We start from the raw sequence: 13,641 nt of genomic DNA, 5'->3' as shown, positions 1-13,641 counted from the left end.
TTATGCCTTCCAATTCTTCAGATTTAAATGGAAGTATCTGATCTAAAGACATGTTGACATTCTGTCATAACTGGTTAAAAGATCTTCAGTTTTATAGCCATAAGCATTCTTATATTTTTTTATTAAACTTCAAAGATGTTACAATTAACATTTCTTCTAAAAATCATTTGAGATATACTATATATAAATTTATGGTGTTATAGCATATTATGTAACTACAAATACTATTTCCGAAAACTATATAATTTCCAGAAAGAACCCAATCTATTAACAATATGGTAAAGTGATTTTAGACAAGAGAATAAACTGTCTTCGGAATGACTAAAATACATCACTGCCTTGCAAGCACATGTCAAGAAATGTTCAAAGTCTGCCTTAGCACATAATTTCTCAACCTTGCCCATTTTAAGAACTTTGAACTTCAACTCCCAGAATTCCCCAGTAAACATGCTGACTAGAGATATTCTGAGTTTTGAGCTCCATAGTTCTTAAATTTATCATGGTTGAGAAACACTGCCTTAGCAGATACAGCGGCAGTCCCTATCTTCGTTTATTGGCCGAGTACTGACTGCTTTGCCTTCATGGTATCGTGCGTGTGGATGCTAGAATCAATATGCATCCGTGTCGAGTCACGGATAACAGAGCTTCAACTCAAATTAATAATTTAGAGATTTCCCATAAAAAAAAATAGGGCCGCTTTTATCAGAGGCAAGGGAATGCGAATTTATGCGATACTTCCAATATTAATCTGCGTCAAGTAGTAGAGGTTAGTCCAGGGGTAGGCAACCTCGTCTCTTTTATGACTCATGGACTTCAACTCCCAGAATTCCTGAGCCAGCTATGCTGGCTCAGGAATTCTGGGAGTTGAAGTCCATGAGTCATAAAAGAGCCGAGGTTGCCTACCCCTGGGTTAGCCCTTCGGAGAAGGAAATATACCGAAGGATCATAAATACCACCTTCTGGGCTAGTCTGGTACTTCGCCGTCTCCTCCGTACTACTTCTTTGGGGGTAATTATTTGTTGACAAGTTGAGCATTGCTTTGTATCTGCTGGTCTCCACCCCTTCCAACAGACATGGTTTCTTCCTCTCCCCGGCGCTGCCAATGGTACATTCTGATAGCCGTCCGAGACAGGAAGAGGCGGCGCTGGCAGCGCTATCGGGGCTTCTTTGCTAGAATCGCAGCTGATGCAGTAAGATGGTAGCGTCTTTTAATGTCGCCGTTGCTGGGGGCAGTCCGGAGGGTGCTGTCGCCGGGATTTTCGGGCTGGGTTTGAGGGACTGCGTTCAGCACTACTATGGGTTGGCCTTGAAAAGTGCTCGGAGCGTGAGTGTGGGGACAGATGGGGCCGCTGGTGAAGCAATCTGGAACGAGGGTCGATCGGCCCTTGGCCGGAGCTAACCTCCCGAGTTCCCCGGGGTTTGGCGCAACTTCTAGCAGACACCTAATTTCTAGGAGCAGGAGTACGCAAAGATATGTTGTGGCTGTGTGCTGCAGCTTTCAACATCGCGCAGCCCCAGTTCCTCATATGAGACGATGGCCGTTGTTCTGCAAGGATAAGGAAATTTCCTCATATTCTGCTGTTGCTGCTTCTGGTTTCTGTGATAAAGAGCAGATTCAAATGAAGCCTCCAAAACTAGGGTAAAATGTCCCTGGTGTCTTAAGTCCTGTTCTTTCAATAGTTGCATAAGGCAGTAATTCGGATGAAACTTCCACATCACTTAAAGCTTGGTGTTATGAATTGTAGATAAAGGCACGTTATTCTTGCTAGAAAAATAGAAAAATTCAGCCTCTGAAATACTTTGCAGGTCTATAGAATTGCTCCTGCCTTTTGTTTAGGCATACACACCATGTTACCAAGACCCAATAATTTGCTGAGGCTGATGGCTTTTGAAAATTAGTGATGAGAACAGAAGTCCAGAATATCTGGAGGACATCAGGTTAAGACAATGCTGGGCATGATTTATAGCTGAAACAGGCATTATAAATCAGACCTTTGCACAAATGTTGTTCATGAAACTTGAATGTTTGAATTGTATTGAGAATAGATAACAAGGTCCAGGTTCAAGACATTTGTTATTTGAGATATCATTTTTTTCTAACCAGCCAGAGCAATTGAGCAGAGTAATCATGCTTCGGATTCCTTTAGTGAAACAACAACATTTATCAAGACCTAGGCAGTGTGTGTCTACTCTGTTGCAGTAGATGCCCTCTGGAGTGACATCCTTCTGCTCCGTTGCTCCCACTCTATAGTTTTCTGGTGGTTGTTAAAACTGTGGTCTCTGGCTTGGGTTAGCATGGATACCAAATTTTTGCTAGTTTTAGCTCCTCTGGGATATGCTTAACCATTGCATTGTTCCAGATTGCATGGGTTTTTTTGGTAAACTACTCAATCTTTTGGAGTTGGACAGTTTCCAAATCTCCAAATTGAATAAAGATTTGTCTTTCAACATACTGTAGTTTTGTGTTGAGGTGGGTATTATAATTTACTTGGCATAAAATCTGCAGGAATTACTGTGTAACTAATAAAACATTAATTAGCTGTATCTGTAAAATCAGGATTTGTACATGTGTATTCTGATTATATATATAAAACAAGGAAACCATACCTGTCACTTTTGTTGATGATCAGTGGCAGGACCTGAATGGAGACATAGTGGTTCTTCAGCTCCTACTGGATTTGTTAGTGGGGTTCAATACCATTAATTGCAGTATCCTTCTGGACTGCTTGCAATAGTTGGAGAAAATATTTTGCATTGGTTCTACTCTTTCTGAGTAGGCATTTCAAATTGGGGGAAGAAGAGTTGAGGCCTCTTCCCTTCTTTTTTTAAAAAAATCTGGGTGCAATCATTTGCCAGATTGGGTTGAGGTGTCATCAGTTTACCTTCACCCTGGACCAAACAGTAGATGGATGGAAGTACTGAACAAGCACTTAGAACCTGTGGGGAACTGGATGAGACACATGGGCTAAAGTTGAATCTTAGCAAGGTGGATTTGGTGTTTGTATAGAAGTCCTCTGGCTCCAGATTAGTTCTATCCCTCATTCCATATGGATCTGAACATATGAAGGAGCAGGTGCACACTTTGGAAGTTTTTCTCATCTCATAGTACCTGCTAGATCAGCAGGTAGACGCTGTAGTCAGAACAGCCTTTGCCCAGCTTCTGTACTGAAGTCAATTGTGAGTTACAGCAGTACAACAATGTTACTTGACAGCCCTGATGAGCAAAGAGACCTCCAATGTAATATATTGTGATTAGAGGCTGAATTCCACATACTGATTTCAGTTATCAGCCAAATCCTTGGTTTCAGGCATCTAGCAGAATTCTCCTTAGCATCATTCATTATTTAGCATTTGCCCTTAGCTCTGATTGGAGCACTAAAAATAGACAAATTTATAATGCTAATTTTCATAGCTATATTTCTCATTTTGTCTATAAAGTTTTCTGGGCATCATTTGTAACAAAAGGTTGAAGCAGATTAACCTTTACCTTTACCTTTTAATTTGATTTACTTGCTAAAGTTGTTCAGAATTACTGTTTATGACCATAGTCCTTTATGGCCATAGTCCTTTTTTGCACACTTATCTGCAAGCTCCTAGTAGATTTATATTGGAGTAAAGAAATATTAGGTCAGGTCAAATTTCACTTACTCCACAATATGATTAAGTGACTAATATGTGTCTTATTTGCTCGCATATATTCAACAAATCTAAAATACAGACTTTCTGATAATACTGTAGTCACTTCCAGAAAAGGAAGAAAAGTAAATACTGATAACTCAATTGATAAATAGTATTTGGCATTTATATGTGCAATTGCCCTGATTAATGTAATGTAAGTATCCCCTTTTCCCTTTTATGTTCATTATGCATTTTACCTGGGGAACATTTTATTAAATGCAGTGATTATGAATTAATATGATCAAAATATGGAAATTCTGTTAACAATTGTTCTGTCAGGCTTTAACTTTCTTTTCCTTCTTTAAAGGTTGTGTCATCACTTCCTGAAAATATGAGACCTGGTCCAGAACTCTTTGGTTTTTCATGGGAAATTATAATTGTTGCCATTTTTACTGTTTTACTGTTCTTATGCAGGATGTATAAGTCAGTAAGTATGCAATAAGGCATTAAATTGGAATGCTGTAAAATCATTCTGCTAAGCATCTAGCTAAAGTAGATTTTTATACCATGTTTCTATGCATGCTTATTTACCAGTAGGTCAATTCATGGATAGTCATGTTAAAGACTATAATCCTAAATTGCTATATAGATTCAGGAGGAGGATCCTCTTTTCAATCAGAATATATAAAGTTTATATTGGAAATATTTTTAAAATAAAATTAAGCTTAATAAATTTTGAGATTTTTAAGCTTAATAAATTTAGCAAATTTTATTTTCTTTGACTAAACTTCTTTTCATTTGGAATATTTAACAGCATAATTTGACATTTTAAAATCTAATTTTGTGATTTGTAATTATATAAGAACAGCACTTTGCAAAATGTAACTTATAATAAACACTTTTTTTTCTTCTTAAACTAATTTTTGGTAAAATCTCACGAAATGATTATACAACCCTTCCTTCCTTGTCCTATTTAAATATTTTAGTAAACATCCCCTTGTAATCTAAAGCATTATACAAAATTTAGTTTACTCTTTGCTTATATATTTTCAAAATAATACAACAAATAAGCTATGAGAAAACTTTGCAACATTTCAAAATTGCCTCCATTTGGGAAATGCTTGCAATTTTGAGCCAATGTATTTTTATTTTTTGATTTCTATAGTCGCCCATCTCAACAAGTGAGTCTCATAAAACATAGAATAATTTTAAAAATTAAGACAATTAGACAGTACAAAATATATATAGTATCAAGTGATACTATATATATAGATCAGGGGTCTTCAAACTTGGCCCTTTTAAGAACTTGCCACAGTTTGTTGTGATCCACACAAAGGCTTTAGCATAGTCAATGAAGCAGAAGTAGATGTTTTTCAGGAACTCCCTAGCTTTCTCCATGATCCAGCGTATGTTGGCAATTCCTCTGCCTCTTCGAAATCCTGCCTGTACTTCTGGTAGTTCTTGATCCACATACTGCTGGAGTCTAGCTTGTAGGATTTTAAGCATAACTTTACTAGCATGTGAAATGAGTGCAGTGGTGCTATAGTTTGAACATTCTTTGGTACTGCCTTCCTTTGGAATTGGAATGTAAACTGATCTTCTCCAATCCTGTGGCCACTGTTGAGTTTTCCAAATTTGCTGGCAAATTGAGTATAGTACCTTTACTGCATCGTCTTTTAAGATGTTGAATAGCTCAGCTGGAATACTGTCACCTCCACTAGCTTTGTTGTTGCTCAGTTTTTCTAAGGCCCACTTCAGTTCACATTCTAGGATGTCTGGCTCGAGGTCAGTGACCACCTCATCGTGGTTATCAGGGACGTTAAGCTCATTCTTGTATATTAATAGACTTAGGGCACATAAACAAGTCTTCATGGCCTTGCGAAAAATCTATGAAAACCACCACCTTCCTGCAAAAGAGGAGATTGGATACTGGACAAAAGCTGTCTAGACTACTTGTGTCAAATGATGGCCCTTTCAGGAGAAGACACACCACTGCCTCTTTAAGAACCAAAGGAACCATTCCCTCCTTCAAAGAGTTATTGGTCCCCTCCCAGGCACTCTTAACTAATCAGGAGGGACACTGATCTAACACAGAACTTGCCACAAGAGCTGTGTCTACTTCCTCCAATGCATCAGGACCAACCCCCCCATCCCCCAAATACCCTTGCAAGACTTCATTCCTCTAACCTCTAGTTGTACTGGCTTAAAGTTCAACACAGAATGAATGCAAGCAACTTTATCCGCTAAGTACCGAGCATATTCCTTAGAGCAACCCTGCAAGTAAAACACAATATTGTTCATTTCAGGGAGGGACCTTGTTATTCAAAATAGGGCCGCTAGGCGACTATCTGCAAATGCAATAGGGACAAAGAAATAATTGTTTGCCACCATTGCCACACAAGATAGGCTCTAATGATTACTATAGCTCATGTTTGATCATCTTCACTCCCTTTCATTTGCCAGCAATACTCTAGGCATTTCTTAGCCCACTTTAACTCCCCCAACTTCTCTATATACTATGAGAGGTGGAATCGTGGAAATGGGGGCTGCTCAGGCACAATTCAATACAAGTCAATGGCCACTCGCCTACTTGGGAGCAAAAGAGGTCTGGTTATCAAAAATAATATGTTTTCTTCTTTGATAAGTCTATCTAACATTACTTAAGGTATTTACTTTCACTACTATTCACTGTGCTTGAGACTAATCAAGTTAAAAACCTTAGCTAATTGGGTGAATGTGGTTAGCTTTAATCTTGTTTTATTTCAGCTAATGTCTTATGATTGAAGAAAAAGCATTCTAAGAAAATACTATTATTCCACCTATTTTAGATATTTTATCTGGATTAGTGTAAGGTATTTATGTTATGTTTGCTTCAACCCCAAAAATCTACTTTATTTTTTTTATTATGCTACACTAATCTTAAGACTTAAATTGAAAATTGAATTTCAATCTCATCAGATATTGTAAACAAATTGCAATATTTGCTCTTGTTTATTTGCAGGTTAAAAGTAGACTTTATGTTGGTAAGTTAATTTATTTTCTATGGGTTAGATTTTGTAGATTGTGTTGGAGTCATTTTCTGTTTAAAGCTTACGTATAATACTCATCTCTCTCTCTCTCTCTCTCTTTTTAGAAAGAGAGAAGCAGCTTGCCAATAACATTGCTGAACTAATTGAAGAGCGATGTAAATTAATGGATAAACTCAGTCTCCACAAAAAAGAGGTAATTTCAGTTATTTCAAATGTGAGCAGATAGGTATGGAAGGATAGGCAATTTATGGGGTTCACTATCAGAACTTGTTAGCAAAAATAGCCAAATTTGATGATATAATTACGCCTTTTTTGTAAAATAAGGGTTGTCCCTGAAAGTAAATTTGATTTTATGTGTCTTTCTGATGTAAAACTTATAGGAAAATTTTTGATTTAATGAGTCATAAATGGATTAGAATTCATTGATTAAAATGGATACTATTATAGACAAGATGCAATTAGAAATTATGATAACAAAATCTGAGGGAAAGTCCTTCTTAAATTGTTTATATTCCTTATCCTGTCAAATACAGGACAAAATAACAAAAGAGACTTAACATTTTATATTCATTAAGGCTCAGGATCAGGATATCAAGAAAACCTGATTAATGTTAATTAATTCATTCCTTTTGGCAGAGCACTCAGTAATGTGCTGTGAGAGAATAAAACACTCTTACACATTATATTTTTTGGCTACAAGCATATTGTTTTCCATTTCAGCATTTTTGTTGCTAAGGAATACGTCTATTAAAGAGTGTTCTTATTGCTGTCCTAGCTATCCTACCTAATGAAGTTGTGCAAATGTCATAAAAGAAAAAAGGGGGAAATCATTAATTACTAGGAAAAGGAAAGAAAACATTTTATTTTCTTTAAGTCAGAAGTTAATTTCTATGGATATTTAGCATCTTTACCTTAGCTTAGAAAGGGCTTGATAGTTTAATGGAATCACAGAACTGACTTGAAGTAAAGAAGTCAAATCATACTGTTCCGCAAAAAGTTTGGCAGTGGAACTGTACACTATTGAACATAAAATAAAAATAGATTAATTAAATTTAATCTAAAAACACAACAATTGGGATAAATGTGACAACCGTGAAGTGAGAAGGTTGAAATTCTTGTTCTTTGTTAAAAGGGATGTGCAAAACTAGCAAATCTAATTTAGCATTAATTGAAATTACTGCACAATGATTATTTATAGAAAGTTAAGTCTTTTGCTAGGGATGGAAAGTGTAGTTTTATCATTCTTCCCTACTTCAAGATTTCTTAAGGTATGACTTCCTGTGTTTAAGAAATCTTAACTCAAAATAAATACACTGGAGTTTAACCATACTAACAAGGAAGAAGCCCCACTGAAATAAGCAAAAGGAGTGTAAAGGACTCTATGAATAGTTTGTTATCCCATTCACAGAGATAGCAACTTCTCTACTAAGTTGGAGGTAAAAGGTGATTGCTCTGACTAGAGCAGGAGACCTTACAGTGATGTCACCAGAAAGAGTGACAGATTCTTTTTAAACTCTTCTCTGGGCTTGAGGAAATTAAAAAGAATGGAAACAAGCAAGGTATTCCAATTCTGATCCATAAATCTCTCCACCACCGAGTGGCCTAGGCCAAAGCCAGTTTCTGTTTCCATCTTGATGTGGGAGGAGCAGTGTTCCTGAAGAATCTAAAAATAGTTAACTCTTTTGTTTGAAATTTGGTTTTCATACTACAATATTTCCCTAATATGTTGTTCTCGAAACTGTGACATATAAATTTAATAAAGTTATTCAACATGTACAATATCATATACTGTAAGTGCCTTGAGAATAATTAAACTTGAAATGTTAAAACAGTTTTAAACCAATTTTTCTGAGCATGTATTAGAAACTGATAGTTTCTATGCTAAATAATTGTTCATTTGTGCAATCTCAGATTGCTTTTGGATCAATCTGTCATCATAAAGAATTAAAACAAATTATTTTGAACTATTGGAGCAAAATGAGAAGTGCTGCTGTTATTTCCTTCTTTGTTTAAAATGTAACATGATGTTCTTGTTTTAGTATGCAGAATTGGAAAACACTCTGAAAGACGGCAGCTTTCTACAAGAGTCAACCATTGCTTCAAATATTAAGGTAACATTGGAAGAGACAGAACCACTTGCAGGGTATTCTGGTTTCTGGTTCAAATGTAACTATGATGGTTTATTCAAAAGTCCCTTAGTATTTATTTGTGCTCAGTAAGTGGAATTCCAATCCCACATAGTACAGTTAATGATAGTTTATAATACAGATATTTACTAAATACTATGCTCATTATTAAAGACCCCTTGATTGAGCGGCATAATCAAGTTAAGTTTTTCTTGTGTAAAGGTAGAATCTGAAATGTTGACAATTATAGCATTTCTAGTAAATAAAATTGAGGAAAAGATTTGAGCCATTTCCAAATAAGTAAAGGAGCTTAGGCCATAATGTATAGGTGTTCAGGAAATAGATTATTAATATTACCTTATATTAAAAAATCTGTTTTACTACAGGTTCCTGAAATAGAATCAGGCTATCAGTTAAGCAAGCTTGTACATAACCCTTGAGTCAACTTAGAGAATTTGACTAGATATTCTTGAGTTAATTTTTTATGACCCATATACAGTTTGATAAATTTGTATTAGGGTATATTTGATTTATGGGGCTGCTCCTAATTTGTGATGATTAATTCCAGCTAAAGGTTTTTAGTAACTATTATGTTCTAGCTCACATGTATGTCTGAATGTCAGCATGTTTTAAAACTTGGTAATTTAGATAGAGTATGAAGAACTGAACAGTTCAAACTCGGCCCTCAAGAATGAAATAGAACACTTAGAAAAAGAATTGAAAGAAGAAAAAACTAAACAATTGGAACAGGATGATTTGGTAAGTCTATACAAAGCAAACTTTCTGAGGCAAAAAATATTATAATAAAAGTTGGCTATATGTTAAAATTAATAACTTGTTCTTTCATTTTTTAAAAACGGATAATATCTCATGGTTGATTCAGTTTTACTTATTTTAATAAAAGTAAAGTACATTTCAAAGAATATATATAGCATATCAAATTTTGCTTTTTTAATTTCTTAATGTCTAATAATTCAATTTCTTAAACATTTTAATTTAATTACTTATGCTTGTGAGAGAGAATTTCAAATATTTCTTGATACTTGGTAGTTGAAGATTAGAAAAAAGAAATAACAATACAATATTTTGAATAAGTTTTAGTCTTCAACATAGTGCTATGATTTCACAAACTTTTGATTGATTCCATGAATATTTTCTCAGAATTTATCTGTGTTATGCTCAAGACTTTTGGCTCCAAAATACTGTGCTAGGAAGAGAATGGATAAGTGGTGGGATTAAGTATCACATGATATTAAAAACAATGAAATCTGGTTATCTCTATGACTAGAATGAATTATTCATTTCTTTTGGAAAATGGAGGAGTTACTATTTATCAAGTCAGAGTATTGGGTTGTTGTTTTTATGCAAACATTTAAAACATTAAAGAGGGAAAGGTGAAAAGATGATAAGAGAATGACTTGACTCATGTAACATATATGGCATCCTAACAATAATTGAAAATAATTTTGGAACAATATGCCCAGATGAAAAAATGTAATGGTAAACTACATGGTAATCAGTGCCCAGACATTTTGAGTTCGCAGTATTAATCACATTGAAGAAACTTTTATAAAAATAATGTTTAATGTTTTTGTAGATGGCTGAAATACAGAAAAAAAAGGCATCTTTAGAAAATGAAGCAAAATCTATCCAGTTTCAAGTCTCTGAAGTAAGCCAATATTTAACTTGATGTTTGTATAGGCAAGTGGGCATATGTGTCAAAACAGTGTACTTAACAAAGTTCTTGTTTTTTCCTAGAAAGGGAAAAATGGCTGATTGAGGAGCCAGTGGCATCTTAGAAAAAAAAGCTGATTCTGGAAGTTGATATTTGGCAACTTGTTAATTTCTTACTTAACTTAAAAAGATTTTTTTAAATGTAAAAGATTAGACAGGAAAGCTGAACTTGATATGTACCCCAAAATGGTTTATTTTATCTCCCTGGCATTGCCTGGATCCAAGGTTTTAATACTATCATAAATAGATTAACTCTCCTTAGTACTACCGGAGTTAGTTGTCTGGTTTTGATAGTAATTGGGTATTTTTTGGGGGGGGAAATGAGAATGCTTTATTTATGTTCTGATAGATTGTCTAGTACTTCAGATCAATTTGACCAAGATCATCCTTTTGTTATCCAAAGTTTCTTATCTCCTTTTCAGAACTGAACCCATTGCTTAATCCTGTGTCATGAAAATACAGTGTTGTACAATATTCCTTTGCTTGAAAAAAAAGATTTGTGTATGTTCCTTAGTAGTGTAGCCTAATAGGTCTTCCAGTAAGAAAAACAAGAACTATATTAGCACTACTTTGGAATCTTTCTACAATTTTTATCCCAGTATTTCTTGGGATTTATGTGAAAGGTACTGTTTAAATACCGTCAAAGGCAAAGTAAGTATTTATGAGTCAGAAGAATTGCATTTTCTGTGGTTGATTTTTCAAGACCATTCCCAATATAATACATGATAGCCAATGAGAGCCTTGGTGGAGCATTGGGCTAATGCCTCCTTAAGTAACACCAGCTGCCTGCAATTAGTGCAGGTTTGCATCCCACCAGGCTCAAGGTTGACTCAACCTTCCAGCCTTCCGAGGTAGGTAAAATGAGGACCCAGATTGTTGGGGGCAATTAAGCTGACTTTGTAATAATGCCGCTGGGGTGTGTGAAAGCCCTAATAAGCAGGCATGTACATAGAATGAAGGCTACTGCTAAGCTTGTAAGCCGCCCTGAGTCTTCCTTATTTTAAGGAAGGTGCTACAAAAATATTAAATGAATAAATTAATGCATGCTGCTTAATGTGATCTCCGTGTCATTTAGGCCAAGACCACATTAAAAGTATATGAAATTAACAGAGAGAGACTGAAGATCTCTTTGCAAGATGAAGTAGAAGAAAACAGACATCTTCATGAAAGTGAAAAGCAAGTATGTACTTTTCACTGACTCTATACATACTTGGATTTTTATTCTTTAAACTGTTAAATATTGTACAAAAAGAAGAAATTCATCCAAAGGAAGTTTTTACAGAGCTTCTGCTCTTATAAGTAATTACATTTTGAGACTTTGCTTTTTAGCAGATAAATTTATTCAGTACTGATGAAAAAAGCCCTTTGGGAAACCACTTATAACCATCTGATGGATTACTGGGTCAGTGGAAAGTGGAAAGATCATGTGCATAAAAGGGAGTGGGGGGAGAGAAGAGCAACATAATGTCTCTAAGCTCTAATTCAGCTTTTGCTATTCAGTTTGTTTTTTGTTTGTAACACATTTCTTTGATATAATATAGTGATTTTGCAAACTTCCCTCTCTAGTTATTACAAGAAGCCGAAGGATGGAATGAACGATTTACTGAGCTAAATGAGCAGATAAAAATGTATGAATCATCTCAAGCAAATCTAGAGGAAGCTCTTAAAAATAAAGAAAGTCAAGTCAAGGTACACATATTTCTTATTTTTTAGCATTGAGCAAAAAATATTGTAGAGTTTGTTCTCAGAAAACATATTCAATAGATCTTAAATGCAAGTGGCCTTTTGAGAAATCAAATAAACCACTGCTAGTTAGAGATTTGTGATGTCTAACAAGGAGAAAATGGTTTCATGTTTTGGCTTCTGTTTTAAAATTATCATTGAATGGAAGTTGAAATTTGCCTCACATTCTGTAAATCTAATTTTGCTAATGTTTACATGATCCTGACTTGCCACAGTAGTGCCTAAAGACTTTTTTTTTCTCTCACGGAAGAAGCTGTCATATTAAGATTCACAATACCCATAAAAGTGTAGTTTTGAGCATGAAACATATTACCTTAATATTTGTTTAAAATAGAGTCTAAGATTCATTCACACTAACTTTCTCTCTCTCCCTCCCCCCCCCTTTTTTTAATTCTAAAATACTGCTTAGTCTCTGACAGACTGCTTGTTAAGGATGAAGGACTGGAGTTATGCAACAGGAGAGCATGATTCTGTGGGTGACAACTACAAGGATAATGATATAGAGAATGAAACAGAAAATGAGCAGCACTTGGGTAAAAATATTTCCAGATTTCAAATAAGAAACCACTGTCATTATAGACTTTGTCTTCAAAAAGAAATAAATTATAATACGTGCTTGTAGAGAATAGCCTATGCTTTATATTAGTATATTCTGGACTTCTCAGGGCTGCATGATGTTAAGATCAGAATAGTTTTTTTCAATATCATCCTTTGAAGTAAGATTAAAAGCAACAGTAAAAGCAAGTCTTTGGATGTCCTTTCCTCTCACACTCACACCCCAATTCCTTAAGTAGAAATTGCAGCATCAGCAGCATCCACTTGGTGGTCAGCTACATTTACCGTATATACTTGAGTATAAGCCGAATTTTTCAGCCCACTTTTTGGGCTGAAAAATTCCACTTCGGCTTATACTCCAGTCAACAAAAAAACTTACCGAGGACTTGTGCGCGGCCGAGGCTTTGGTGCTTCCGGGATCGCGCACACCTCTCCCAAGCCACCGCAGTCCGAGACCTGCAGGTCTCCGTTCCTCCGCGCCCTGCCTGCCTGCTTCTTTCAGCTGTCTGCCCATCAGCTGTCCATAGGGATGCTGCAAAGCTCTCCTTCTCTAGGCCTTGGACTCCCTCCTGGCTGAAGAGTAGATGAACCAAGCCAGCAAGGAGACAAAATGTTTCTGCAGCTGTTTTTCCTCTGAAGGTTTTTTTTGTTGTTTTTTTTTAAAGTAATCTCCGAAGGTTATGCCAGAAAATGGAGGACGCTGGGTCTTTGCAAGCTTTAGCTGTCCGCCTGGCTGCCTGAAGGCCGCCCTTTTCAGGCAGTCTGACAGACAGCTAAAACTTGCAAAGACCCAGCGTCCTCCATTTTCTGGCACAACTTTTAGGTCTTTGCAAGCT

The 13,641-nt window shown here is 35.8% G+C and overlaps 1 protein-coding gene across 7 annotated transcripts in view; it reads left to right on the top strand.

The window, feature by feature from the left end:
- The first annotated feature begins 946 nt into the window (after positions 1-946).
- The window catches only part of MIA2 (MIA SH3 domain ER export factor 2), a 35,718-nt gene continuing 23,023 nt past the window's right edge, over positions 947-13,641 (top strand). For 2 of the 7 annotated variants that reach the window (XM_081314410.1, XM_081314405.1), the window contains exons 1-10: positions 1,166-1,198; positions 3,986-4,105; positions 6,620-6,641; positions 6,752-6,840; positions 8,687-8,758; positions 9,422-9,532; positions 10,371-10,442; positions 11,583-11,687; positions 12,074-12,196; positions 12,660-12,783. In XM_081314410.1, coding sequence (XP_081170536.1) covers positions 1,196-1,198; positions 3,986-4,105; positions 6,620-6,641; positions 6,752-6,840; positions 8,687-8,758; positions 9,422-9,532; positions 10,371-10,442; positions 11,583-11,687; positions 12,074-12,196; positions 12,660-12,783 — 841 coding nt within the window. In that variant the 5' untranslated portion in view covers positions 1,166-1,195. The other 5 variants (XM_081314409.1, XM_081314406.1, XM_081314407.1 and 2 more) reach the window with 5 other exon arrangements.

Source organism: Vipera berus, assembly GCF_964194415.1.
Source record: "Vipera berus genome assembly, chromosome: 1".
Classification (NCBI taxonomy): domain Eukaryota; kingdom Metazoa; phylum Chordata; class Lepidosauria; order Squamata; family Viperidae; genus Vipera; species Vipera berus.
Note: the sequence above shows the minus strand (reverse complement) of the source record. Positions and strands in the feature narration are given on the sequence as shown.